This window comes from Ziziphus jujuba, chromosome 6 (genome assembly GCF_031755915.1).
Source record: "Ziziphus jujuba cultivar Dongzao chromosome 6, ASM3175591v1".
Taxonomy (NCBI): Eukaryota; Viridiplantae; Streptophyta; class Magnoliopsida; order Rosales; family Rhamnaceae; genus Ziziphus; species Ziziphus jujuba.
In genome coordinates this window covers 12,962,131-12,988,324 of record NC_083384.1, presented here as the reverse complement: position 1 = coordinate 12,988,324, position 26,194 = coordinate 12,962,131, and the positions used below count along the sequence as shown (strand labels likewise).

The following is a 26,194-nucleotide window of genomic DNA, read 5'->3' as shown; positions in this document are numbered from 1 at the left end:
TTAAATTTTATTAGATAATAATAAAATAAATACAATGCGATATTCAACCTAAATCTATAAATTATCATACACAATTCATATTTTATTGATTTTGTCAAACCTAACTTAACAAAACAGTTTAAGAATTAACTGACCTTGATAAAACATTCCGCTGTTTATCTTTTTACTGTAGTGTCAGATCCAGATTTTGCACAACAGAACCAGGTCAATGGGCCCAAAACTTACAATACCCAAAGCTTATTAATGGTGAAGTAGTTGGATCATGCTGAAGTAGTTGGATATTGGAAGATGACAATCATTTGGTCAATAGCAAATAACTTGGTCTGATTGGATATGCAAAACCGACGAGCCCAAATAGACTAATACGAATTCCCTTAAAGTTTAGTCTTAAATTAAAGAAATTTTTTTTATTTTTTTATTTTGGTAATGCTCTTAAATTAAAGATGGTATATGGAGGCAAAAGGACAACATATGGACTTACTTTCTAGCTAGACTCCATCTAAAATGTTAACAGTATAGTAGTATATCTTTGTCCACTGATAACAATTGGCAAAATATTATTAGTTTTGCAGTCTAGAAGCGCTAATATGCGTAGAAAACAATGAAATCTGCCGGCATATTATAAAAATTAAGTCTGCCGACCTATTATCAAAAGTAAGACCTTGTGAGCTAATTTAATCTGGAACGTAAGGCGTAACACTACTTATATTCCCATTTTTGAAAATGGGGTTTATAATCCATGTGCTTTAAATAGTTCAATAATAAAGTTACTGTTTCTTTCAATAATAACTTTCGAATTTTCCAACTTTTAATATATATATATATAGAGAGAGAGAGAGAGATCATATGGATATCAAAAAAAAAATAAAAAAAAATTATGGGGTATAATTTTTTATTTGGATTTTTATAAATTTTAATATATGTACAATCCGAATTTGATAGATTGGAAACATAGTTTGCATTCTATAAACTTTTATAAAAATAATAAATGTTAAATCATTAATTGAAGTAATATGCTCTACGTTTAATATATTAACACTTCTCATTTATATCATCACGATCTAATATTGTTAATATCAATTTTTTTTTTATTACTCATTGAATCATAGATGATCAAATTTAAATTTAATAACATATTAAAAATTTTAAAAAAATAAACTTTAGATTAATAAATTAATATTAAATATTAATTTTTAATGTAATTAAAAAACTTAAAAAATAATTGATATTAATTTTGATATTGAAAATATAATATTTGAGTCTGGATATATATATATATATATATTATTTTATTTTTTTGTCTTTGCTTGGTCTCTTAGCCCTCACTTGAGTATATTAAAGCAAGGATAGAAAGACACATTGGGAAAAAGATAAACATGGCTGAGAAATCGGAGATCAGCTACAGGGACACAAGATGGAGTCTCAAGGGCATGACTGCTCTGGTCACCGGAGGAACAAGGGGCATAGGGTACGTAGGTCGATCACGTCGATCAGTTTTCAAATTTACAAACATTTTTCATTATCTTAATTTGCTTTTTCAAAATTTTTAATTTAATTTTACTTCATTTTAGTTTGACTTGATTTGATTTCAACCGCATGATGGTTTTGCTAATTTCGGATTTGAAATTTTGAATCATTAATTAGACATGCCATAGTAGAAGAACTAGCAGGATTTGGAGCCACGATACACACTTGTTCTCGTAACCAAGAACAACTCGACCAGCGTATAGAAGAATGGAAAAACAAAGGTTTTAAAGTAACCGGATCGATATGTGATCTTCTGTACTGGGACCAAAGACAGAAACTAATGGAAACTGTCTCTTCTCTCTTCCAAGGAAAGCTCAACATTCTTGTAAGTTTGTGATTTTGGAATATACAAGTTATAAACCGACCAGCTCTTTTTATCTGGATCTTTTGCCAAACAGATTGTGTTCACTATTTTTTATGCCTTTTTTTTTTTTTTTGGGTGAAAATTTTGCTGGGCTAGGTAAATAATGCAGGTATACTACTGCTAAAAAATGTCACAGACATTACCGCCCAAGAATTATCGACAATAATGGGTACGAATTTTGAATCTTCCTTCCATCTCAGCCAACTTGCATACCCACTATTGAAAGCATCTGGGAATGGAAACATTGTGTTTAATTCATCTGTTGCGGGTCTTATGGCTTTGCCTTTTACTACAATCTATGCAGCATCTAAAGGTACTATACGGAAACTAGATTTAATTGCAGAGCTTCTAATAAGTTGCTTATCAAATTCATTTATTTTAACCACCCCCCAAAAAAAAAAAAAGAAAAAAAGGTTAAGCATATCAAATTGATTATGCTCTGTTATGTAGGAGCAATGAATCAGCTCACAAGGAACTTGGCATGTGAGTGGGCAAAGGACAAAATTCGTGTTAATACAGTTGCTCCGTGGATTGTCATTACCGAAATTTATGACTCTGCAAAAGTATAATGCTCCGACTTTTTTTTTTTTTTAAAAAAATTTGTTTTTAAATTCCGAACATACAACCAAAAACAATTCAAAAATATTCATTATTGTTAAACCACTATTCTCGAAAGTTCGAACTTATAAGATGAGGATTTGAATTGGGTTATATTCTTTTAACATTAATCATAATTTCGTAGAGATTTGTTGACCATGCTTTTCTTTTACCCGCAGGAAGATCCTATATATATGGAGAAGGTGAAACAATTAATTGCTGGAACTCCGATTGGCCGGCCCGGACAACCGAATGAGATTTCATCAGTGGTAGCGTTTCTATGCCTCCCTGCTGCTTCTTATATGACTGGCCAAGTTATTTGTGTCGACGGAGGATTTACTGTCAGTGGTTTCCCACCGAATCAGTAGCCCAAAAGTATTTTCGTACTTATTTCCTTTTTTAGCTGTACTTGTAACTAATAAATATATCTTAGAATTTATCAATGCTGCTTTCTATGCTTTAATAAGGAGACTTTAAGACACCATCTTGTGTTTGTCTTCAATGGCTGATATTATATGTCAGTGTAAGAGATAAAAATATGGTTGTTTACGTGATGCATATTAAATGGTTTTTATTTAATTTAATTTTTTTTTGTTTATACAAAATTTAGAACCATATAAAAAATAAAGCATATATATATATATATATATATATATATATGTATATATTTTAATCATAATTAGAACTACTAAGTTGTGACCGAAATTTATATATATTTTCATTTAGTTAGATTTTATAAAATTAAGATATAATTCTTGTGACTATCGGAGTGGATAGGTGTGAGCATTAACAAATTATTTGGTATCCAATTTCATATATATAAATCTGAAGATATTTTAAATGTAATAATACTTATTTTTATAATATTAATATTTTTTTATAAATGGTTGACATCAAAGTTTAAAAGAATTTTAAAATTAAAAATATTCAGACGAAAATAATAAATTGTGGACATTATTAGTAGAAAGTGACAGTCTGCCTTTCGAGAAGGTGATATTGATAGTTTGTTACCAATTAACTAGTGCTACTGAATATATACACATGGTGGTGATGAAATCTAAGGAAAAAGTACTCTACTACTTTTCAGAGAAAAAGATATATAAAAAATAAAATAAGTAAGCAAGTTTGGAAGAGAGCCAAACAGGTCGGGTAGTTTCGAATCTCTTGCTGCTTTGAGGTTGATGTTTTGGTCTTTTATTCGAACTTAGCTTAGCTGTGGCCATGTATATGTGTTACCCACACCATTATAATTTTCGTGGAGCTCATCAGACCTTATCTTTTCAATTCTTTCCCTCTCTCAGTTTATGAGAAGAAACAAAAAGGAAACATTTATTTTTTTTAAGAAAAGGAAAAAAGGATAAGGAAAAGGAAAAGGAAAATGGATATGAACTTATAAATGGGGTGAGAGTGACAGTGGGATCACGTATTTATATATATATATATATATAGATAACATTATTGTGCAAGGTTTCAATTGCCTTCGAGAAGACGATATTGATAGTTTGTGTATATACATGGTGATGACGAAATCTAAGGAAAACGTATATATACAACTTTTCACAGAAAAGAAATATAAAAAATAAAATAAATAAGCAGGTTTGGAAGAGAGTCTAAACAAGTGGGATAGTTTCGAATCTCTTGCTGCTTGAGGTTGATGGTTTGGTCTTTTATTCAAATTGAGCTTAGCTGTGGCCACGTATACTTGTTAGCCCTACCATTACAATTTTTGTGGAGCTCATCAGACCTTATCTCTTCAATTCTTTCCCTCTCTCAATTTATGAGAAGAAACAAGAAGGAAACATTTTTTTTTTTAAAAAGAAAAAAAAAAGAAAAAAGGAAAAGGAAAATGGACATGAACTTATAAATGTTCTTTTTTTTTTTTTTTTTTTTCCTTTCCCTGCTCCTTGTACTTGTTAAGACCTCGAATTATCACAACCTGATATGTAGCAGAAACCGTAGGGACTTCAATGGTTTTCAACAAAAAGGAAATAGGGACTTAATGGTATAAAATTGAAGGCAGATAGAGTACTGGCGAGTCATAGACTCATAGTAAGCGGCTTTTGAAGTAATAGAAAATGATGCATACATGATTATCGTATATTTCCAGCGGATCAAAATTATACGTATCACATTACATTGATTTGACTATAAAATTGATAGTTATTTTTTTTATTAACCATTGAATTATTCAAATTTGAAAATATATTAGTGATTTATAAAGGTCCATATATGGTTTATTTTGTTTATATAATTTTTTAATTTTTTATTATATATAAATTTTAATTTTTTAAATATGATTCAAAAATTAATACAGAAGATTCTCATTGTAAAAGTAAAATTATCATTATCGCAATTTTATATAAGTCTGATTATAAATATATATATATATATATATACATATAATATGTGGCCAATTCTATGAAGGTGGAAACAAGTGAGATAACCTACTAGTTCATGCACAGATACAACACATTGTATTCAAAACGTGAAAGGCTGGGATCAAAATTTTTTTGACAATATTACATCATAATTTCGTTGTCATGATGAGGAAATGGTTAATTGTTTGAAGAGAGAAAAAGTAATTTTGTTTTCTCGGTTTTGACACTTGCAACACGACATCTGTATTTGTCATGTGGCGACTAACATGAAGAGGTCCCCCACAAGAAGTTTCAAAAAGTTTGCTTCTCTAATTCCTTTTAATATTGCTTGTGGTTCTCCATTGCTGAAACGTAAATCATTTCAAATCCACATGTTAATCAAAACCTACCACTTTTCCACTTATGTGGCCATTTACGTGCCTAGCTCTCTCCTTACCAAACAAGCAAATCCATTTTGGGAATTGAAGATTTTATTTCTTATTTCTATTTAGAGTTTTGCTGGTAGATCTTTTGTGACTAGGTCGATTAAAAGAAGAGGATAATTTCAAAAAAATGGGACAAAACTATATATTGAAAATTGAGATAATATATAAGGCTAAAATATAAATATTTCAATTTAATACGTAATTATAGTATAATTGATGTAGATTACCTATCAAGACTTTCATTAAAACCTGATTAAATAATATGATAACCTTATTTAAGGGGGGCCAAAATACCATTTTTAAACAAATTAAATATGTTTTTTCTTTTCTTTTTTTTCTTTTTTTTTTTTTTTTAGTATTAAATTTGCAAAGAGTATTATATAAAATAACAAATTTTTAAAAACCTTTGGAGCCAAAGCACAGCTCCGCCTTTGTTGGATCATGCTTAAAACACTTTAGAGTGCTGCTTTTCGATTTTCTCCTTACATGGCAAATTTTTATATAACATTAACTAAAAGCCCTTTTTTACATTAACTAAAAGCCCTTTTTTATTTGTTTTCTTTTAAATAATTTTTAGAATGTTATTCTTTTAGGGCTTTATTATTTTCTCCAATAACAACCAGCAAACATGCAGCAGTGGAACACAAACACGAGTTCTGATAAAGATTGACGACAAGGTGAGAAAAATGTTTGCAAGTGATGAGGAGGTTATAGAGTCTGTGGCAAATCTGGAAAATAATGGGGATGAGGAGATGAGAGATCAGCTAGCACTTCTTCATCCTGGATGGATAACCACTGGGAAAGCATCGCGGTTAATTAACCTTCTATTAATGTTGAGATCCTGAACACACTCTTTTAGTTTTATCTCCAAAAAAAAAAAAAAAAAAAAAAACAAGTGAACAAATTTTAGGATCATAGGAATAAAAGTATATAAATTATGTCAAGGACCGAGGAAAAAAAAAACCAAAATTTTGTGATCGATTGAAATTCATCATTTTTGTTGTATTTGCATACTAGTATATATAAGTTAGATATTGACCATCTATATCATACAATCAAAATCATGATTCGCAAACTAGTATATATAAGTTAGTTATTGACCATCTTTATCATACAATCAAAATCATGATAGTTATTTGAACTAGTGTCAGATTTCTTTAAAATCATGAACACCATTCGTTTCTTGCAAAGAAAAAACAAACACCACTCGTTGTGTTTTATGACAAAAACGAAAAATAACAAAGCAGCATCCAAACGTGGCCAATAGGCTTCAAATGAGATGGACTTAATTGCTAAGTCAATCACAATACTTACATTTTCGTGGGTTTAAAACGCACAGAGATTTACCTTAATTGTAAGGGAGAGTATTACTATAAACGACCCAAAAAAAAAAAAAAACAAAAAAACACCTGGCCAAAGGGCAATGTACATACAAGAAACAGAGCTCTATCCGATTTAACGTTTCAATATGTGGACGAAATGCGACAGCCATAAGTTTCTATTTTTTCCATCGTAGTATTGCCAAAAACAAATTATTGTTCACTTTTGCAAACCTTGACAGTTTGAGTTGCGAGGCGAACTGCCAAAGAGAGACCATAAAACATGACACAACCAGATATTAGTAGCAGGGAAAATAGATGGACACTCCAGGGGAAGATGGCTCTGGTCACCGGTGGAAATAGGGTAGGTGATTAATTCATAAATGACTAATAAATTTTCTTGCACATTTTTGTTTTCATTTTCCTTTTGTGCTAGAGATTTTTTTTTTTTTTTAGGGCACAAAGGGAAACTTTTGTGAAGGCTAGCTGCAGGTTGATTTTTGATGATTAATTTGATCTGTATTATAGATTTACAAATTTCCTGTTTTGACTGGTTATTAGGCATGCCATAGTTGAAGAACTAGCCGGGTTTGGAGCCACTATCCACACATGTTCTCGCAATCAAAATGAACTGGATCAGTGTTTGGGAGAATGGAAAAGCAAAGGTTTTCAAGTTAGCGGATCGGTTTGTGATGTGTTATACAGGGACCAAAGAGAGAAACTGACCGTCTCTTCTCTCTTTGAAGGGAAGCTCAATATCCTCGTAGGTTTCCTCATCATTATATATATATATATTTTGCATGCTGCTTTCCTCCTCGTAATGCGAATTTGTTTCTCATTATTTTGCTCTTAATTGTGATCATTCTTGTAAGTGGTTGGAGGAAGGAGCTCAGTGGCTTGTTTGTTGTTAGATGCTAATGTATTGTCGTTTTCTAGTTAATAAAATTTTGATGTGTGCTTGTTTTTATAATTGTTATTATTTTTTTCTTAGAGGTGCAGAGCTTTAAACTCAACCTCTCTAAAATAACAAGGACTTGTGATGGGCAGGGACAAATTTGTGCTTATTGTTAGCGTAGTTGGCTTTATATCGAATTAGACCCTTTTATGTCTTTTCTTTTTTGGGTATAAGAGAAACCAACGAATGAATTTTAAAAATCATTGGTGATTGATTACAGGTATTACCAATATATTAAAATACAACATTAATAATGATTTTCCTTCTTCTTCTTCTTCTTATTCTTCGGATGACAATACCAAAAAGTACCACGGAATTTACAGCCGAAGATTTCTCGACGATAATGGGTACCAATTTTGAGTCTGCTTATCATTTTTGCCAAATTGCTCACCCTCTTTTGAAAGCTTCAGGAAATGGAAACATTGTGTTTAATTCTTCCGTAGCGAGCGCCGTTGCTCTACCTATGCTTTCTGTTTATGCAGCATCTAAAGGTATACTCTTTTTTTTTTTTTTTTTTTAGTAATCATCTAAAGGTTTACTCTAATCCATAGAGATCAATAAATTTTTATGAGTATTTTTTGAAAAAAAAATTTTTTTTTTTCAATATATATAAAAAGTTAATTGAATTATCGTATGTTGAATAGGTGCCATAAATCAAGTCACAAGGAGCTTGGCTTGTGAATGGGCAAAGGACAACATTCGAGTTAATTCAGTTGCTCCTGGGCCTATCAAAACTCCTCTTGTTGAGAATCTACCGGTATATACATGTATCTACACCTTCCATTCTGTTTAAGTATTTATTTATTTATTATTCATGATCATCAAAACTTGCATTGGAAAATGCTCAGCTTGTATTAGTAATTTTACATGTATTTTTGCCTGCAGGGCAAAATGCCAAAACATGTGGATGATATGATTGCTGGAATTCTGATGACTCGCGCCGGAGAGCCCAAGGAGGTTTCATCTGTGGTAGCATTCCTTTGCCTCCCGGCGGCTTCCTACATCACTGGACAGATCATTTATGTGGATGGTGGATTTACGGTCAATGGCCACACCGACTCAGCAGTAGAAAATAATTTGGTCTATCATTTTACTTAATTTAAAGTCGGTGAGATCTAATTGATTCTACAATCAAATTAGAAAATTAAACTCTTCATCTTATATTAGGCTTTTTGTTAATTTTATTGTTATTATTTTGGATTGGAAACCCAAAACCTGGACCTTTATCAAGGAGAACAGTGAAAAATCCACTCGTCTGTTCTTTGGGACATATAAGGCTTTCCGAAGATGAATTTCTGCAGTCCGAATAAAAGAATTTGGTCCTGCTTTTTTCTTTTTCTTTTTCTTTTTTTTTTTTTTTTTGTTGGGTTGTCAATGAGTTCAAGATACATTTATTATTTCTATGAAGCTGTTTAGCTGTTTGTAAGCTTTCATAATAGTTGACTCTATAGTGAAAATAATAATTCATTTGTATTCTTAAAATCATATTATGCTGGTCTGGGATTACCGAACCAATATAAGCTTATTTTACTAATTGAATTAAAGTTTATGTCTTTCCTCAAAATGGTAGGACTATGAAATTTATGAAAACAGGGTTAATTCATAGCTCGAAACGATCGAAGTTCAATAAAACCAAAACAAAATCACTATAAAAAAGACAAACCAAAACCAAACAATTAGGACATGATTAGAGACCTATCTAATAAATTTCCATACACACATTATTTCAAATAGACAATGACATAAAAAGAAAATAACTAATACAAACTTTTGTTTATGTTATATATCTAAAAATATATATATATACAAGGTTTTACTATAAAGAAGATTGTGTTTATTTGGTAAGTTGAAAATTTAATATTAAATATTATTTTAGAACGGCTAGTTTTACATCAGAGATATATATTATAAAGGAGTATCCATTTTAGCACGAAATTGATCATCCTAAAATTTCGTACGATATTAAGTTTTCATCTTACAATATAAATTTGATCCTATATATATATATGATGTATATATGAGATTCGATTATTTCAAAAACACATATTTAACCTTCACTAGTAGAACAATACTTTTTCAAACAGCAAATAATCATTTTTAGTTCCAGCAAAAAGAAAACATCTTTGGCATATATAAACAGCAGCTCCAAGCGAAGATCTTTGGAATCTTGCGACTTTGCAAAGTGTAAAATATATATCATCTTGAAATTACCTTTTAAATTTGCAACATCAGCATTGAAAGAAGTTATTGGACAAGCATGGGGCTCTTCCTCATATAGGTCTTCCATGCCAATTTCTAGTCTTTTTCCCCACACCTTAATCTTCCCAAATTCTTTCATAACCCAGAGTTCCAAGCAATCGTTCATCTTTTCCTATGGAAACTAAACCCATCGCCCTTCATAATTTCTAACACAACTATTTAGGAAGCAAAAAGATTTTCCAAGTCTCATTATTCAAATCAAATATAAATATTTGATTATCCGGCAAAAGCCAGTATAGTGTACCACGAGCAGATACAACAGAAGGATTGGTACTACTGAAATAAACATCATAAGCTAGAGTTATATATATCTTTCTCCATCTCCTTCCAAGCCCATGTTTTTTAATCGAAAATCTCACACCGGACATTTAATAAACATCAGAATTGTACATGATATTAGCAGAGTGTCGCTCTAAGAATCGAACAACCATGAACATGTTTAATGGTCAAGATTATTTCCCAAAATTTTTGTTAAAAACCTTTGTATGTAACGCTCCTCCTACATCAAAAACAATGAGTTAACTTTTTTCATTTTGGACCCTTTTTATAGGGCCTATACAAAAGCTTTTAATGGACCTGCCATTGGGCCGTAACAACAAGCTGGGTGGTCAATGTTCAATCATCAGAAAGCATTAAAGAAGAATTTATGAAAAATTAAAAAAAGAAAAAAAGAAAAAAGAACATGTATAGACTATCATTTCTCACGAGCTGTCTAGTAATATATGTTTTAACATAATTAACTGAACAAAGATTTCTTCCATGCACAAACTTTATAGGAAAAATAGACTATAAATTATGTCAAAGACCTAGAAATTAACCTAGACAAAATTAAGTTAAATGCATTCTATTCTCTACTTACAATTATATAAATGCCAAAAAAATTACAAAATAAAAAGGTCACAAGTTTTTACAAAAATATGAGGATCGTGTTCATTGTTAGTCATATATTAATTTTCCCAGTTCAAAATTTTGTGATCAATTGAAATTCATCATTTTTGTCGCATCTCCAAATTAGTATATGAGCTAGATTTTGACCATATTTATCACATTGAATTAGTGCCGGATATATATATATATATTAGCTGGAATTAGTGCCGGATTTCTTGAAAATTAAGAACACCGGTTATTTTTCAATTTTTTTATTAATTTTTTTGGATTTTTGGTAATTAGAACACCACTCGTTTTGTTTTCTGACAAAATGTACCAAAACGTTTATCCAAAAATAGAAAAAAAAGTAACATAAACGTGGCGACACAAGAATATATTTAGCTCTATCCGTTTAAATTGACGTCCACCACATCGACGTAATGCTACAGCCTTTAAGTTTCTATCTTTCCTTCGTACTTTTGCAAAAGAAAAGGCATCAAATTCAAATTATTGTTCGTTTTTGCAAACCAAAATTGCCGCGAGGACCATATATAAGAACATGACACAACCAGATATTAGCAGCAGAGGAAAAAGATGGACACGCGAGGGGATGACGGGTCTGCTCACCGGTGGAACCAGAGGCAGGGGGTAGGTGATTAATTAATTTATTATTAAAAAATTTCTGCAGATTTTTTATTTTATTTTTGTGCTAGATAAAGAACTTTTTAAGGTCCAATTGGGATTTTTTTTTTTTGAAAACTAATTGATTACTTTGATAATTAGTTTTCTCTTTTTATGGGCTTTACAAATTTATGTGTTTTGAGTGGGATATATTAGGCATGCTATAGTAGAAGAACTAGCAGGATTTGGAGCCACTGTCAACACTTGTTCTCGCAAACAAAATGAACTTGATAGGTGTTAGGAGAATGGAAAAACAAAGGGTTTGAAGTGGAACGGGTATGTGATGTGTTATACAGAGACCCTATATGTGATGTGTTCTACAGAGACCAAAGAGAGAAACTAATAGAAACCGTCTCTTCTATCTTTCTTCTATCTTTAAAGGGAAGCCCAACATCCTGGTAAGTTTCTGATTTTTTAAAAATTATATATGTATACGGATTTTTTCATATATGGATAAATTAACGTACCTCAATGCAAATTTGGTACAATTGCAATAGCCATATATTTGTTTGAGAAAACATTTTTTTTTCTAATCTCTTACAGTTTTATTGCATTTAAATATCTTTGGCTTATAAGATCTTGCGATTTAGACCCTCAAACTTTCAAATACAATAATTTATATCATCAATTTTTAAATTTGTTACAGATTAGTCCAATTTCTAATTTTGGGTAAAGCAATTTGTAAAAAACTTAATTGTTATTAATTTATTTGATTCAACTTGAGGATCAAATCAATATGCAACAAATTTGAAAATTAAATGTCTAAATTGCTATATTTGAAAGTTAAAAATTTAAATTATAAAATTCTAAAATTCAAATATACCAACGTGCAATTAACTCTATTTTTAAACATGACAACCATGTCCATTATTATTGTTTGTTTCTATAATTAATTACAAGAAAATTTATTTATTATTATTGCCACAGCTAGTTTTAATCGATCAAATCAGATTATTTATGTGGATCCTATATATATATAATATATTGTTTAAAAAACTGTATATATATAAAGTTATGATGTAGTTGATTATCTAGCTCATCTCATAATTGGTTTATAAAAGAGTGAATCAGCAAATTACATGTAACACCCCGTCCCGAACCATGTCGGAAATTTTTGTACGTTGACCGAGGTCAGCTGTTGACCGTTGACCGAAGGGGTCAAAAGTTGACTTTTTGACCCGGTTGGAATTCTAGGTTGACTGAGGTACTGTTATGAAGTACACGTTGGCACGAGTTCGTAGACTGGTAGCACGTTGAAAACGGAGCTACGGTTTGAAAGTTATGAGCAAAACAAGTTGAGGTCCAAACTGTCCAAGGGGTGTCAGAGTTGACTTTTTATTCATGCAAGGTTGAACTTTGACTCATGCATGGTTGTGAAGTGCTCGTTGATACGAGTCCGTAGACTAGCGGCACGTCCGATTTGGACATGTGGTTTGAAAGTTATGGACCTGTAAAGTTTTTCAAATACCGTATTATTTTAATATTATTTTTAAACGCGTAACGATGTGCCACGTGTGACTTAATGAAGGTGACCATGTGTCACCATGGTGAAATGCCACATGTCAACCATGTATAAAATCAAATTATTTTTATTATTATTTTAAATAATAATATTATTATGTAATTATTTAATTATTTTTATTTTATTTATTTTTCTTTTTCTTTTCCTTTTTCTTTTCTTTTTCTTTTTCTTTTTCTTTTCTTTTCCCCACGTGGGAAAAAAGGGTCAGGGGCCTGATTCCTTCTCTTCTTCTTCTTCCTTTCTTTCTTTCTTCCTCCCCACGGACCGTCTCTCTCTCTCTTCTTACTGCACTTTTTTCGGCCACCGAAACCGCTCATGCGCCGGCCGAAAGCCCACAGCTGGGCGACACCGGCAGCCAAATTTCCAGCCGAATGGCCAGCCGACCCGCTGGGATCGGCCTCCATAGCCGGCGGCCGGTGTGCCACTGGTTTGGCCATTTTCCGGCAGCCACTGGTCGTGCAGCCGGTCCTTTCCCACTAATTTGGACCCTCTGAGTCCGATTCTGAGCTCCAATTAACTCAACTCTCATCGATTTGCAAGATACGAAGGGATTAAAACCGGCCGAATCTTTCCGACCAAATTCTGGCCACCGCCGGTCGAATTGAACTCAATGGAGGTCGGTAATGTGATCCTCATCTCACAAGCTTTCCATAGACATATAATTTGTCAATTTTGGATAACGTTTGTGTTTGACCCCCCGGTTACCGGGTATTATTTACCCGATTAAAATATTATTTTATTTGATTGTCTGTGAATTTTGTTTTAGGAGCACGAGTGAGTCATGGAATTGATCCCATAGTGGATCGTGGGTTAATTGTGTGCTCCAGGTGAGTGACCCACCTTCAATTTAATTTCGGGAATTAAATTGTGATTATTATGTGTGATTTGAATATTTGGAATTTAAATTCTATGTGCCAAATATTTATTTGATTTATTGTGAAATTATTGGTGAATTTATTGGATTTAAGAAAATGTGCATTCTATAAATTTATGCCATGTGAAAATTATTTTATGGTTTTAAGAATTATGAAATTCTTGTGGTTTTAACATTAAATTGGGCATGATTTGATTTTCAAATATTTCAAGGAAAATATTTGTTTATGTTGGTGACTCCAATTTTTATAAAATATGCCCATGGAATATTATGAGATTTGATTATTATATTTCGAGAATTATTTATGCTATTGGGAAAATGTGGATATTTGAATTGATGGATTTGGGAGTTGGTGGATTTGAAAATCATGGAATTTATGGTGTTGATTATAAAGAAATTGTGGAGAATTTCCGGGTTCAAGCGGATGGAATATACCCGCTCTATTTATGCAAAATGTGAGTTTGATTTATGATTTAAATATGTGGATTTTATGATTTTTAGATGCACCGTGCACGTACTGGTGTTCTGTTTATATGTGATATGGTTAGTGTGGACACGATTGTGATTAGCGCGCAGGTGGGTGTGAGGAGCGCGCAGGTGATATTATGAGGTTGTCCTGTGGTTGCCATCGGATGAGGGTAGGCCACCTCCCATGGCTGGGACACCAGGTTAGCAGCGGCGCAGCGGGACGCCACGCGACCGTATACCGGTTTCTTTCTATAACCTCCTGTCTGGCGGTACCTTGGGACGCTGGGTACTATTGGCGCCACTGGTATATAGTGGGTGCATCAAATGATTTTCAGAACTGTGTGTTAAAAATAAAATGTTTGGAAACTGTATTGGAATTAAAATTATAATTATTACTGTTTCTGGTATTTATTTGATGTCTTGGTTTTCGGGGATTACGAACAAGAGTTTTGTGAAAAGGTTTTAAAAGGGAAACTTTTCAAACTGAGAGAATTGTAAGGGTTTTGAGAGAAATTATTATTTCCAATTAATTATTATCTATCTACTTATTACCGTGGTATTATATTGTACAGTAGATAGGGTCACTCACTGAGATGATTAGCATCTCACACTCTTAATTCCGTTCCCCTAGGTCCAGGTTGGAGACGTTGATTGTCCGGGGCGAGTCCAACGTCTCAGTTCGTTGTCGAAGGTTCAAGAAGTTTTTCTTCCTTTTTTTTCCTTTCTGTCTTGTATTGTTTCCTTATCTATCATTTTATAAATTCCACATTTATCTGTATAATGCTCTGTATACTGTATTGGACGTGTAGTTGTTATTTATGCACTGGGTTGTTGCTGTTATTTTTTTTTTGAAGTGCTGTAAATTTGTGGAAACAAATTGTAGTAATGTGGGAGGAATAAGGGGATGAATTTTTGAAGTGTGTTTTCAGTGCAGGTAAATTTTGGTTAGTCCTACCCTTAGGGGAGGTGCTGCCGGATTTTCCGTTGGAAGGTTCGGTGGTATTTCCCTGGGATCAGGGCTTATCTAAGGTTCCGGGGAAGGAATTCTGGATGGATCCTGACATTACATGTGGCAATATTAGTTTAAATATTTGTTTATTTTTACTACTAAAAACCCAGTTAAAAGAGAAAATAAACCCTTCAATGACAATTGATTAAATTATCATATGGTATATAGATAAATTTGGATTTTTAAAGAAAAAAATTGAGAATCTTTATATATATATATATTACTTTTATTTAGTATCGTGTTACATCAGTATCATGCATCATAAAGTGAACTAGACAGTTTATTAGATTTAAACTCTCTTTATATATATATATATATATATATATGACTTTTCTTTTTTCTTTTTTTTTTTTTTTTTACTTTGCTTGATCAAACTAAACTAGAGTGAGTTTCTATGATATACTTAATTACGTAAGTAATGCTCATCGAATAATTTTAGTGTTTTTCAATGTACAGCAAGTAAAAACAAGGAACTTCAATAAGATTTAACGGAAGCTAATGTGGATAGCAGGTCATACTGATAAAGATGGAAATTACCTAACTACCGAAGCTGCAGAAATTGGACAAAGAATTGTGAGTGATATGTTTAATTTTTAATAATATTATACTAATATTTCTATTAATATACTATTAAATGTATATTACTAATATTAATTATATTATTAATATAAATTATAATTAGATTGATGATATAATTATATATATAATTTATAATATATAGTAATATAATTTATGTTTATTTTGGTCAATTTATTATTTTTTACTATATAAATATTGCAGCTTGAATTATTAGACCAACATGCTGAAGGGAAATTGAATATTAATCTTAATTACCCAAATGATATATTGACATTAGTATTGGGGATGCCTGAGTACAAGGGTCGAGTTATGGCAGTAGGTCATGAGGTGGCCCCAACTGAATATTGGCACATTCCAAGACGGAGCTCACGACAAAAAGTTAGTGAGAATGCCAAAGATGAAGAAATCAGAAGGCTAAGGAAAGCCATTGTTAACAAGCAAATGGATATGGTTATTTTGACTTAAAGTCTTAATGAGCTAAAGGAAAGTTTTAAAGTTCCTAGTGCAACAGTAGCTAGATCAAAAGAATAGTTTGTGGAAAAATCCATTTGCAGAATTGATGACTTATTAGTTCGAGAATGATATATGGGTATCATCTCCTGCAGTCCATAAATCACCTCTAGCATAAATAAGAACATTTATTGCAGCGCCTGTTGATTCATCACCTTGAGCACAACCATAGGTAATTATAATGTATAAATTTATAATATGGTTTACATACATTTTTTTTTTTTTTTTTTTACATTTAATATTTTTTGTGGCATTGATTTTTACTATTAGTATCTTTTTTTCTTTTGTAATGTAGGGTTTATAGTGCGTGCTTGCCCAAGGTACAATGGAAAATGTAGTGGCAAAAGGAATGATATGTTTCCTTCAAGCAGTAATGATGCACGCCATTGAATGATATCGGGTCAAGATAATGTTCAATTCATTGTGCAGAAGGCTTTTCTTCCTCTAGCCCCATTACCATTTTCCACATTTGATTTGGCCACTGTAGGAGAAGTATTGGGATCGTTTTGTGCTTGGCCAACACTTCTAGTTATTTTACCCAATAATCAGGTAATAATGATTTTGATTATATACATTTTAATTATATTTCAATAAGTGATCATTATTTAAATATATAACATATAAAAATTGGTAAATTTATTTGCAGGTATATATATATGTATATATATATATATATATATGTCCAAGAGAGCTGCCTCAAGTCACATACTAATTCGGGACACCAGCAGTACACCCCAATCCCAAAAGTCACAGTAATCTGCAATACCTACAGGACAAAATATAGATGGACACCAGCAGTACACCTCAATCCCAAAAGTCACAGTAATCTGCAATACCTACAGAACAAAATATAGATGATAGAAGTGCTAATATGCCACCAAAAGTGTGGCTTCTTTCGATAATAATGGGTGGTTTACCACAGGACTCTATTTTCCAAATAAACTTGGGAAAAAAACTATTGGCATTTAACACTTTGCATCCTTGTCAAACGGCGACATCCAAACATTTTGCAATATGGAGTAAATTATTGTTGATTGCATATTATTGAACATGAGGTAAAATATTGTTCAATTAATTTTTTATTTTCATCTATATATTTATTTATATTCCAAATTTTTATATGTAGGTTTTTAATTTGTTTATTTAAAGATCCTATATGAATATGATTTTAGAGTACAAAGATTTTAAGTACGCTTTTATGGATCCAAGAAATGTGTCGATGGATGTCAAAGATATTATCGTAAAGAGTCCAGCTTCACAAGTTTTCAAAAGAAGGAGAGAGATCATAGATGACAAATTGATATGGTTAATTCCATATTTCCAAAGGTATGACCTTTAATAGTATTATTTAATTAGTTAATCAGTTAATTAGTTCTAGAACATATTAATTAACAGCTCATAATTAATTTAACTGGTTAATCAATTAATAGTTTTATAACATGTTAATTAATGGATAGTAATTAAATTATTTTAAATATTTTTTTAGTGCTTATTGGATGCTAGATGTTGTCGATCCATATGAAAGGAATGCTTGGTGTTTTGACTCCGCTAGGAGTAGTGTTCGTGAAGATTTTAGGAATGTTATAAATGGGTATACTATTTTAAAAAAATTTAGTAGTTATATATAATAAATGTTTCTAATAATTTTTATTTTATGTGGTAAAGAGCTTTTATGATATGGAATGCACTAGAGAAGGGTAAACCCAAAAGACAAATTGCATTGGAATCAAGCAATGATAATTTAATTATGTAACAAAATTACATTTTATTACTGTAACACCCCGCCCCGAACCATGTTGGAATTTTGCACGTTGACTGAGGTTGACCGTTGACCGTTGACCGAAGGGGTCAAAAGTTGACTTTTTGATCCGGTTGGAATTCTAGGTTGACTGAGATATTGTTACGAAGTACACGTTGGCACGAGTTTGTAGACTGGTAGCACGTTGAAAACGGAGCTACGGTTTGAAAGTTATGGGCAAAACAAGTTGAGGTCCAAACTGTCCAAAGGGTGCCGGAGTTGACTTTTTATTCATGCAAGGTTGAGCTTTGACTCATGCATGGTTGTTAAGTGCTCGTCGATACGAGTCCGTAGACTAGCGGCACGTCCGATTTGGACATGTGGTTTGAAAGTTATGGACCTGTGGAGTTTTTCAAATACCGTATTATTTTAATATTATTTTTTTACACGCATAACGATGTGCCACGTGTGACTTACTGAAGGTGACCATGTGTCACCATGTTGAGAAGCCACATGTCAACCATGTTTAAAATCAAATTATTATTATTATTATTTTAAATAATAATATTTTTATTATTTTTATTTAATTAATTTGAATTTATTTGTTTTATTTTCCCTTTTCTTTTTCTTTTTCTTTTTCTTTTTCTTTTCTTTTCCGCACGTGGGAAAACACCATTTCTTTTTTTCTTTTTCTTTTCTTTTTTTCCTTTTTTTCCTTCTTCTTCCCCGAGCACCAAAACACACACACGCACAGTTTTTTTTCTCCCACCGGCCGTCCCTCTCTCTCTCCTTGCTGCATTTTTTCCGGCCACCCATAGTCCTCATGCGCCGGCCACCAAGGAAGCCCAGCCAGCCGCGACCTCAGCCACCAAATTTCCCGGCCTGTCGCCACCGGACGCGCCCAGATCGGGCCGGTGAAGCCGGCGGCGGCCGGTTATGTTTTTCCGGCGATTCTCGCCGTTTCCGACCAACCCAGCCCGTCTCATACCTCTATCCCACCATTTTCAACCCCTCTGAGTCCATTTCCGAGGTTAGTTTGCCCAAAATCCCCACCGTTTGAAAGATCCCTCAAGATCAAAACCGGCCGAAGCTTCCCGACCAAATTCCGGCCACCTCCAGCGGAATTGGGGTCGATGGAGACCGGATTTGTGATCCTCATCCCACAAGCTTCGATTCGGTATATCATTCGCCTATTTTGGTTAACGTTTGCGTTTAAGCCCCCGGGTACCGGGTATTATTTACCCGAATAAAATATTAATTTATTTGACTGTCTGTGAATTTTGTTCTAGGAGCACCGGTGAGTCGTAGAATTGATCCCGTAGTGGATCATGGGTTAATTGCGTGCTCCAGGTGAGTGACCCACCTTTAAAATATTTTTGGGGTAATTAATTGTATTTATGTGGTATTAATTGGATATCTGTAAATTGTGCTCATGTGGCGTATTTTAAATACAATCGGGAAAAATATTATTTTATATATATATTTACCCATTTGTGCTAAATGAAATTTTGGGGTCATTAAGAAATTCCCGATTATTATTTTATTGTGATTAAATGGTATTTGTTACACATGAGTAAGTATTTTCAGTAATTAATTGCGTCTGGATTTTATATCATTTTTGGGCAATTAATTATGTTTAATTGGTATTTAAATTAGACTCATGTGGTATGATTTAATTATGGTTTTATTGTGGTTTAATTTATTTATTATGCATGAGCAAAGTATGTTTCGGTATTAATTGTACGTGATTTTAAGTAATATTTTTTTTCGGGCATAATTGGGTTAATATTTTACGAAAACATTTGTTTAAATTTTATAAATTATGCCCGCGGTATTTTTATGGTTGCATCTCGTACTTCGAGGAAATTGTGGTTTGTTGGTTATCAATGTTTCGTACCGGGTTGTTAAATAAAAATATGTGGGATGGTGTTTTGTGAAAATTTGGTATACTTCCCACGGTAATTTTGGAAAACGGTACGGTTGGTTATTATTGTTTATTTTTAGACGCACTCATACAGTATTGGTGTTCTGGTGTATGGTGTATGGACACGTGGTAGCACGCGGTTATTATGTAGTTTAGCGTACGGTTATTACTTCACCCGTGAGTTGCCATTGGACCGTGGGCAGGCAAGTTTGTTGTGCACAGCCGCCCCCCTCCTTGGCCGGGTTGATGGTTTCAGCAGCGGTACTGTCGGGACGCCGAAGTGACCGTTGCAGGTTTCTCTCTTTAACCCCCCCCTCCAGTCGGTGCTCAGGACGCTGGGTATCGGAGGGCATCACCGGTATATGGTGTGGTGCGTCGGTGTAAATTGCAATTAAAGTTTAAAACCCCAAAGGTGTTCAAAAATTTATTTATTATAATTTATTACAGAATAATTATATTTGGGGTATTTATTTGTTTATTTGTTGTTTATTAATTTATTTGGTTCCTTGGTTTTCGGGAGGTATGTACATCGGGTTTTGTGAAAATATTTTAAAAGGGGAACATTTCCAATGGAGTGAATAGTGAGGGTTTTGAGAGAAATTATTACTTCAAATATTTGTTTATTTATTTATTAATTGTTCGGTATTGATTTATTAAATTCTTTTATTTTATATTATTAATATTAAAGGTGTTCAGTAGTTAGGGCCACTCACTGAGATGATTAGCATCTCACACTCTTAAATTCCGTTCCCCTAGGTCCAGGTTGGAGACGTTGATTGTCCGGGGCGAGCCAACGTCTCAGTTCGTTTGCCGAAGGTTCAAGAAGTTTTTCTTCCCTTTTTCCTCTCTATCTTGTATTACATTCTTACCTGTCATTTTATAAATTCCACATTGATCTGTATAATGCTCGGTATACTGTATTGGACGTGTCGTTTTTATTTATGCACTGGGTTGTTGCTATTGTTATTTGAAGTGCTGAAATTTGTGGAATCAATTTGTAGTTTGTGGGAGGAATAAGGGGATGTTTTTTTAGAAGTGTGTTTTCAGTGCAGGTAATTTGTGGTAAGTAAATTCCTTAGGGGAGGCTCTGCCGGATTTTCCGTTGGAGGGTCCGATAGGGTTTCCCTGGGATCATGGCTTGTCTAGGGTTCCGGGGAAGGAAATTCTGGACGGGTCCTGACAATTACTGCTTTAAGCTTATTTACATATTAAAAATTTGTTAAATATATAATTGTAGTCTCCTTCTCAATCGGGAATAATTGAATGTGGATATTACATATGCATGATGACGAGGGAGATACTCAAAATTAAAGATGTATTGAGGCCACAACAACACATAACTAATATTGTAAGTTTTTAATTTTTTTTTTCATAATGTCATTGTTTTATTAATCAGTACTAATAATTAAATTCTTTATTTCAAATGTTTATTCAATTAACATTGTTTTTTACACAGTTTGATCAATGCGAGCGGGTGAAAGATTATGTGGATGAGTTTAGAGAAGCATGGGCAAACTATTTGGTTAAAACAATTTCTGGTCCACCTGGAAAATTATGGAAGAACAAAATTAGTATATATATTATTAATTATTTCTCATGTTGGTTTCTATTTTAGATGTTAAATATATACTTACGCTTTTTTAATTAGTTGCATGTTATAATTAGTTAGAATGCTATTAATTTAATATAATTACTTTTTTTTATTTTACTTATAACTGTATTAAATATTGTCAATTTTAATTTTAAATTTAGAAATTATTAATTAAAATAATTTTCATTAGTGAAAAATATAAAAAAATAAAAAGAACAAACAAAAACAGTCTTAGGACCATCGTATTTGGACATTTATGACTGGCTAAGCATACCGTCGTTTTTTACCTATACAATGGTCCATCGTTTTTGGTACAATGACAACGGACCAGCTCATTGTATCCACATATCTAATACAACAGATTGTTCTGTCATATTTAATCAAATATGACGGGCTAGACTATATTGTGACACGTCAGTAAGTTTTCCACGAATGCCATGTCAAACATCGGATATAAAAATGCTACATGGCACCATCGTATCTAACACACCAAATACTATGGGGAAATGCTTCAGATACAACGGGTTTTGTTTTTAGGCTCGTCGTATCTGATCTTCAAATATGACAGACAATGCCCGTCGTATGTGGGTCATTTTCATATAAGACACACGATACTACGATAGGGTATGCTCTGTCATATTAACTGCCTTTTAAGATGAAAATTTTCATCATATAATGGGAAATTTTTTGGTGGCAAATCTTTTTAATTTTAGCAAAAATTAGCAGCTTCAAAATATGATTGCAAAGAAAAAACATCTCAGGCTTTTAGAAACGATAGCTCTAAGTAAGCATCTTGTTTAGACTATCTAAGATTGAGATGTAAAATTCTTTTTGGGATTTAAATGTGCCTGTTTACTTTGTTCTCTAGAATTTTATTCAACTCATTATACGACAAAGACAATTTTAAATTTTAAGCTTGGAAGTACTTTAAAAACTAATAATAAAAAATATCATAGTGGGCCATCCTTTTATGTGGCCTAGCAAAGGCCTTAGTGGACTTGCCCTTCGGCCATATCAAAAAGCTGGCCAAGGATGGATCAGTAGATCGGTAGCATTAAAGAAACATTTAGGAAACAAATTTTTTTTTTTTTAGGGGACAAAAACATGACATATTAGCCTATCATTCCTCACGAGCTACCCTGTAATATTTAATTAACTAAACAAAGATTTCTTCTATTAATGATTGAGATCCCGAACACAATCTTTTAGTTAATCAAATAAAAAAAAAAAGTGAACAAATTTTCGGTTCATAGGAATAAAATTCTACAAATTATGTAAAAGACCCAAAAAAAAACCAATATTTTGTGATCGATTGAAATTCATCATTTTCGTTGTATTTGCAAACTAGTATATATAAGTTAGATATTGATCATTTATATCATACAATCAAAATCATGATTTGCAAACTAGTATATATACGTTAGATATTGACCATCTTTATCATACCATCATAATCATGATAGTTATTTGAACGAGTGCCAGATTTCTTTAAAATCAAGAACACCAGTCGTTTCTTGCACAGAAAAAACAAACACCACTAGTTGTGTTTTATGACAAAAATGAAAAATAACAAAGCAGCATCCACACGTGGCCAATAGACTTCAAATGAGATGGACTTAATTGCTATGTCAATCACAATACTTACATTTTCGTGGGTTTAAAACGCATAGAGATTTACCTTAATTGTAAGGGAGAGTATTACTATAAACGACCCAAAAAAAAAAACAAAAAAACACGTGGCCAAAGGGCAATGGACATACAAGAAACAGAGCTCTATCCGATTTAACGTTTCGATATGTGGACGAAATGCGACAGCCATGAGTTTCTATTTTTTCCATCGTAGTACTGCCAAGAACAAAATATTGTTCACTTTTGTAAACCTTGACAGTTTGAGTTGCGAGGCGAACTGCCAAAGAGAGACCATAAAACATGACACAACCAGATATTAGTAGCGGGGAAAATAGATGGACACTCCAGGGGAAGACGGCTCTGGTCACCGGTGGAACGAAAGGCATAGGGTAGGTGATTAATTCATAAATTCCTAATAAATTTTCTTGCACATTTTTGTTTTTATTTTCTCTTTATGCTAGATAATTTTTTTTTTTTTTTTTTTGGGGGGGGGGCACAAAGGGAAACTTTTGTGAAGACTAACTGGTTGACTTTTGATGATTTATCTTATCTGTTTTATAGCTTTACAAATTTCCTGCTTTGAGTGGTCATTAGGCATGCCATTGTTGAAGAACTAGCTGGGTTTGGAGCCACTATCCACACATGTTCTCGCAATCAAAATGAACTAGATCAGCGTTTGGGAAAATGGAAAAGCAAAGGTTTTCAAGTTAGTGGATCTGTTTGTGATGTGTTATACAGGGACCAAAGAGACAAACTAATAGAAACCCTCTCTTCTCTCTTTGAAGGGAAGCTCAATATCCTCGTAGGTTTCCTCATCTGTATATATACATACATATATAATAATGATAATAAAATTAATAGTTATTTACATATATATATATATATATATTGCATGCTGCTTTCCTCCTCGTAATACGAATTTGTTGCTCATTGTTTTGCTAGATTTGCCCTAAAAAAAAAAAAAAAAAGGGACTTCCAGATGAATAGGGTAGAGTATTCGCACATCTCGTAATTTAAATGTGGGGTAATTCTTGTGAGTGGTTGGAGGAAGGCCATCAGTGACTTGTTTGCTGTTAGATGATGACACATTGTCGTTTTCTAGTTAATACAACACAATGGACACTTAATTATAAAGACAGGCGTCTTTATAATTTTTTTTTTTTTATTATATTAGAGGCGGAGAAATTTAATCTCAACCTCTTTAAAAACAAGGACTTTGTGATGGGCAGGGACAAATTTGCGCCTATTGTTAGCATAGTTGATTTTATATTGGATTAGACCGTTTTTATGTATTTTCTTTTTTGGGTATAAGAGAAACCAACGAATGAACTTTAAAAATCATGGTGGTTAATTACAGTTATTACTAATATATAAAAATACAATATTAATAATGGTATTTTCCTTCTTTTTTTGTTTTTTTTGTTTTTTTGTTTTTTTGTTTTTTTGTTTTTTTTTTTTTTTTTCCTCAACCTTAATAAACTTCATTAATTAGGTGAACAATGCTGGGATGACAATACCGAAAAGTACCACGGAAGTTACAGCCCAAGATTTCTCGACAATAATGGGTACCAATTTTGAGTCTGCTTATCATTTTTGCCAAATAGCACACCCTCTTTTGAAAGCTTCAGGAAATGGAAACATTGTGTTTAATTCTTCCATAGCGAGTGCCGTTGCTCTACCTATGCATTCTGTTAATGCAGCATCTAAAAGTATACTCTATTCCATAGAGATTAGTAAATTTTTATGAGTATTTATTTATTTATTTTTTTTTCTCTTTTCCAATTCATATGAAAGTTAATTGAATTATTGTATGTTGAATAGGTGCAATAAACCAAGTTACAAGGAGCTTGGCTTGTGAATGGGCAAAGGACAACATTCGAGTTAATTCAGTTGCTCCAGGGATCATCAAAACTCCTCTTGTTGAGAATCTAATAGTATATACATATATCTACACCTTCCAGTTCTGTTTATTTATTTCTTTTTCATGATCATCAAAATTTGCATTGGAAAATGCCCTGCTTCTTTTGGTAACTTTATATGTATTTTTTTCCTGCAGGGCAATTTCGAAATGGGAAAACATATGGATGATATAATTGCTGGAACTCCAATGAGTCGCGCCGGAGAGCCCAAGGAGGTTTCATCTGCGGTAGCATTCCTTTGCCTTCCGGCGGCTTCCTACATCACTGGACAGATCATTTATGTGGATGGTGGATTTACAGTCAATGGCTACCCACCGACTCAGCAGTAGAAAATAATTTGGTCTTTAATTTTACTTAATTTAATGTCGGTGATATCTAAATGATTCTACACTCAAATTAGAAAATTAAACTCTTCATCTTATATTAGCTTTTTTTAATTTTGTACTAATTATTTTGGATTGAAACTCCAAAATCTGGACCTTTATCAAGGAAAACAGTGAAAAATCCACTAGACTGTTCTTGGGGACATATAAGGATTTCCTAAGGTGAACTTCTGTAGTCCGAATAAAAGAATTTGGTCCTGCTTTTTTTTTTTTTTTTTTTTTTTTAATGTCAATATGTTCAAGATACATTTATTAATTTTTACGAGGCTGTTTTATAAGCTTTTATAATAGTTGACTCTATAGTGAAAATAATGAGAATGCATATTAAAGACAAATTACCTTTAATTCCCTCAAATCAAATAATTATTTCCAAATGGAGCTTTCCCTTTGATTACTTGGATCAAATTTGAATAAATTCCATGAATGACTACCAATCACCATCTCCCAAATCAAATATAGATTATATGAATCTGAACTCACTCAGGCCTTTATTTAAAAAAATATTTATTATTTCCAAAATTAAATACCAGCTTTATTTAGGCTTTTAAATTACTTCATAAGTAACCTTCTAAACATTTCAAGTTCCTTACTGGTAAAAAATATGTTATTTGCCTTATTCAAACATTTAATTGCTTCACTTATCACCCAAAATACAATTATTATTATTAGAAATAAT

General features: G+C 32.5%; 3 protein-coding genes and 1 pseudogene across 10 annotated transcripts; all 4 read left to right on the top strand.

Moving 5' to 3' along the window:
- Positions 1 to 1,308: 1,308 nt before the first annotated feature.
- Positions 1,309 to 3,072, top strand: LOC107430788 (tropinone reductase homolog). 2 transcript variants are annotated; one of them, XM_048463808.2, is made up of 5 exons: positions 1,309 to 1,468; positions 1,645 to 1,852; positions 1,988 to 2,204; positions 2,342 to 2,454; positions 2,668 to 3,072. In XM_048463808.2, exons 1-5 carry the CDS (start codon positions 1,377 to 1,379, stop codon positions 2,854 to 2,856), a joined length of 819 nt encoding a protein of 272 aa, XP_048319765.1. In that variant the 5' UTR covers positions 1,309 to 1,376; the 3' UTR covers positions 2,857 to 3,072. The 2 variants fall into 2 exon arrangements, with proteins under 2 accessions (XP_048319765.1, XP_048319766.1); XM_048463809.2 differs by lacking the exon at positions 2,342 to 2,454.
- Positions 3,073 to 5,585: 2,513 nt separating this feature from the next.
- Positions 5,586 to 8,898, top strand: LOC112493318 (tropinone reductase 1-like). 5 transcript variants are annotated; one of them, XM_060818552.1, is made up of 5 exons: positions 5,590 to 5,968; positions 6,853 to 6,974; positions 7,172 to 8,056; positions 8,210 to 8,322; positions 8,451 to 8,898. In XM_060818552.1, the coding sequence occupies exons 3-5, from the start codon at positions 7,819 to 7,821 to the stop codon at positions 8,661 to 8,663; spliced, it is 564 nt and encodes a 187-aa protein (XP_060674535.1). In that variant the 5' UTR covers positions 5,590 to 5,968; positions 6,853 to 6,974; positions 7,172 to 7,818; the 3' UTR covers positions 8,664 to 8,898. The 5 variants fall into 5 exon arrangements, with proteins under 5 accessions (XP_060674537.1, XP_060674535.1, XP_060674536.1 ...); XM_060818553.1 differs by having other exon boundaries at positions 5,590 to 6,974; positions 7,172 to 7,373; positions 7,872 to 8,056; XM_060818551.1 differs by having other exon boundaries at positions 5,590 to 6,974; positions 7,172 to 7,373; positions 7,786 to 8,056.
- Positions 8,899 to 11,023: 2,125 nt separating this feature from the next.
- On the top strand, positions 11,024 to 15,685 carry LOC132804264 (tropinone reductase homolog; annotated as a pseudogene).
- Positions 15,686 to 23,391: 7,706 nt separating this feature from the next.
- LOC107430811 (tropinone reductase homolog) lies at positions 23,392 to 25,723 on the top strand. Of its 3 annotated transcripts, none has more exons than XM_016041672.4 (5): positions 23,392 to 23,605; positions 23,811 to 24,018; positions 24,709 to 24,781; positions 25,038 to 25,150; positions 25,273 to 25,723. In XM_016041672.4, exons 1-5 carry the CDS (start codon positions 23,517 to 23,519, stop codon positions 25,462 to 25,464), a joined length of 675 nt encoding a protein of 224 aa, XP_015897158.2. In that variant the 5' UTR covers positions 23,392 to 23,516; the 3' UTR covers positions 25,465 to 25,723. The 3 variants fall into 3 exon arrangements, with proteins under 3 accessions (XP_015897158.2, XP_015897157.2, XP_060674368.1); XM_016041671.4 differs by having other exon boundaries at positions 23,394 to 23,605; positions 24,709 to 24,925; XM_060818385.1 differs by lacking the exon at positions 23,811 to 24,018 and having other exon boundaries at positions 23,406 to 23,605; positions 24,709 to 24,925.
- The last annotated feature ends 471 nt before the right edge of the window (positions 25,724 to 26,194 follow it).

Bases quoted from the DNA above. Each gene is read 5' to 3' on its own strand.
- LOC107430788 (XM_048463808.2), top strand. From the start codon at position 1,377: ATGGCTGAGAAATCGGAGATCAGCTACAGGGACACAAGATGGAGTCTC. The intron at 2,205-2,341 runs GTACTATACGGA...TCTGTTATGTAG, and splicing joins AATCTATGCAGCATCTAAAG to GAGCAATGAATCAGCTCACA. The intron at 2,455-2,667 runs GTATAATGCTCC...TTTTACCCGCAG, and splicing joins AAATTTATGACTCTGCAAAA to GAAGATCCTATATATATGGA.
- LOC112493318 (XM_060818552.1), top strand. From the start codon at position 7,819: ATGATTTTCCTTCTTCTTCTTCTTCTTATTCTTCGGATGACAATACCA. The intron at 8,057-8,209 runs GTATACTCTTTT...TATGTTGAATAG, and splicing joins TGTTTATGCAGCATCTAAAG to GTGCCATAAATCAAGTCACA. The intron at 8,323-8,450 runs GTATATACATGT...TTTTGCCTGCAG, and splicing joins CTCTTGTTGAGAATCTACCG to GGCAAAATGCCAAAACATGT.
- LOC107430811 (XM_016041671.4), top strand. From the start codon at position 23,517: ATGACACAACCAGATATTAGTAGCGGGGAAAATAGATGGACACTCCAG. The intron at 24,926-25,037 runs GTATACTCTATT...TATGTTGAATAG, and splicing joins TGTTAATGCAGCATCTAAAA to GTGCAATAAACCAAGTTACA. The intron at 25,151-25,272 runs GTATATACATAT...TTTTTCCTGCAG, and splicing joins CTCTTGTTGAGAATCTAATA to GGCAATTTCGAAATGGGAAA.